The sequence below is a fragment of the Mauremys reevesii genome, unplaced genomic scaffold (genome assembly GCF_016161935.1).
Source record: "Mauremys reevesii isolate NIE-2019 unplaced genomic scaffold, ASM1616193v1 Contig63, whole genome shotgun sequence".
In the NCBI taxonomy this organism is placed as follows: Eukaryota; Metazoa; Chordata; order Testudines; family Geoemydidae; genus Mauremys; species Mauremys reevesii.
In genome coordinates, this window is record NW_024100877.1 from 261,369 (window position 1) to 263,391 (window position 2,023).

A 2,023-nucleotide genomic window follows, 5' to 3' on the forward strand; every position below is an offset into this window, starting at 1 on the left:
TCCGTGGGGAGGGAAGGACGCAGGCTGCCCTGCCAAATTTGCTGCAGGGCGCTCCCCTCCTCCGCCCCCTACAGGGCGGCCAGGGCAGCAAACAAACAAACAAAACAAAACAAAAAAAAGCGTCAGTGCCGCCCTAGGATTGGGCAGAAGCCGCCTCCTAGAATCTGCCGCCCCAAGCACCAGTTTGCTCAGCTGGTGCCTGGAGCTGGCCCTGAGGAGGAGGGAATCTGGGCCTGCGTCTCTTGCCAGGTCTCCTGAGTGTCAGACTCTCTCACACACACAGCTCTGCTCTGCCTCAGAGGGGAGTGAGCTCATTGGGAGTGTTGTGTGCAGGGTGGGCGTCCGTGCCCTTTGAATAGCCCCTGTCCAGAGCTGTGGCAGCGCCAGTGGATCACTCAGCACCCAGAGCACTCAGGAAGGGATGATTAACCAGAAACGGGACAATGACCAGCCAGGTGTGATGGGAAACCGCATCCACATCCCTTCTCTTTATTGACTCTATAGGCAGGAATTCTGAGGTTAGAGAATCCACTGATACAGCTCTTTATGGGCCAAAATCCCACCAGTCCCCCAGCTCTCCACAAACACAGTCACTTTGTAAATGCTACTGCCTTCCTTCCACCAGTGCACTAGCCTCCCTCACCAACTCCTCTTCCATTGCTCCAGGCCTTAGATCCCGTCAGAACTTCTCCCTCCACAGTGGAGATCATTAGCCCATTCCCTCTTGGGCTAATGATCTCCACTGTGGATGTCAGGGTCCGGGATGGAATAGGAGGCATGTGTTTTTCATGGCCCGTGTCAACAGTGCTGGAATTGGGTGATGAACTCACTGTTCACTTAAGGAACACCCTGATTATCCTTGCACGAAGGTGTTTGCTTTTCACGCTGTACACGATTGGGTTCATTAAGGGTGGAACCAGCACATAGATGTAGCCCAGGAAAATCTGAAGCAAGTGAGAAGAGCTGTTCCCAAACCTGTGTATCACAGACAAGCCAATATGTGGTAAGTAGAAGAGCATGATGGCGCACAGGTGGGAGACACAGGTGCTCAGGGCCCTGAGGCACTCCACATGGGATGCTGCGACACTCAGCACAGTTTTGAGGATCATCACATAGGAGAAAAAGATAAGCAATGAGTCCAACCCCACCGTTAAGAGTTTAATAGACAAGCCATAGATGTTGTTGACTGTGATATCGGAACAAGCCATCTTCATGACCTCCTGGTGTAGGCAGTAGGAATGGGACAGGACATTGACTCGACAGTATCGGAACTGTTTCAGGAGAAAGGGGAGTGGGAATATTAGGACCACTGATCTTAGCACAACCACTAGTCCCATTTTAGCTATTCTTGGTGGGGTTAAGATGGAAGCATATCTTAGTGGGACAGAGATCGCAATGAAGCGGTCAAAGGCCATCAAAAAGAGAACGGAGGATTCAACGTATGAAAGAAAGTCGATGAAGAAGACCTGGGTGAAACAGGCATAGAGGCTGATCTCCCTAGAGTTAAATAATAATATCCCCAGTATTGTTGGTATGGTACATATCGATAAGCCAAGGTCTGTGATGACCAACATGGAAAGGAAAATGTACATGGGCTCATGGAGGGTTCGATCTGTTTTTATAATGAACAGAATAACTGAATTGCCTACAATCGAAATGACATATATTAGGCAGAATGGGACAGAGATCCAGAGATGGATGTCTTCCTGACCAGGTATCCCGGTGAGCAGGAACACTGCAGAGTTGAATTTGGTGTCATTGACAGCTGGCATAATGTACTGGGCAGCTCCAAGGTGTTTTGAATGTTCCTTCCTGAAAGGAAAAAGGACAGGAGACTATATGATATTCAATGAAACATCTTTCTGTTCTCAGTACAAGTCTAGAGGTTCCCAGGAGCTCAAGGAAGATTAGCAAAAACATAGTATTGGATTTACACCACTAACAGGAAGATAGGCATTGCCAGATTGGATTAGACCTGCAGTCCATCTAGCCCAGTATCCAGTGGCCAGTTCCAGATGCTGCA

At 49.2% G+C, this 2,023-nt stretch overlaps 1 protein-coding gene across 1 annotated transcript; it reads right to left on the reverse strand.

Annotated features, from left to right (window-relative positions):
* Positions 1–833: 833 nt before the first annotated feature.
* On the reverse strand, positions 834–1,772 carry LOC120394519 (olfactory receptor 51G2-like). The gene has a single exon (XM_039518735.1). The coding sequence runs from the start codon at positions 1,770–1,772 to the stop codon at positions 834–836; it is 939 nt and encodes a 312-aa protein (XP_039374669.1).
* Positions 1,773–2,023: the final 251 nt, after the last annotated feature.

What these genes read in the sequence shown, in the direction of transcription:
- LOC120394519 (XM_039518735.1), bottom strand. Translation starts at nt 1,772, where the DNA reads ATGCCAGCTGTCAATGACACCAAATTCAACTCTGCAGTGTTCCTGCTC.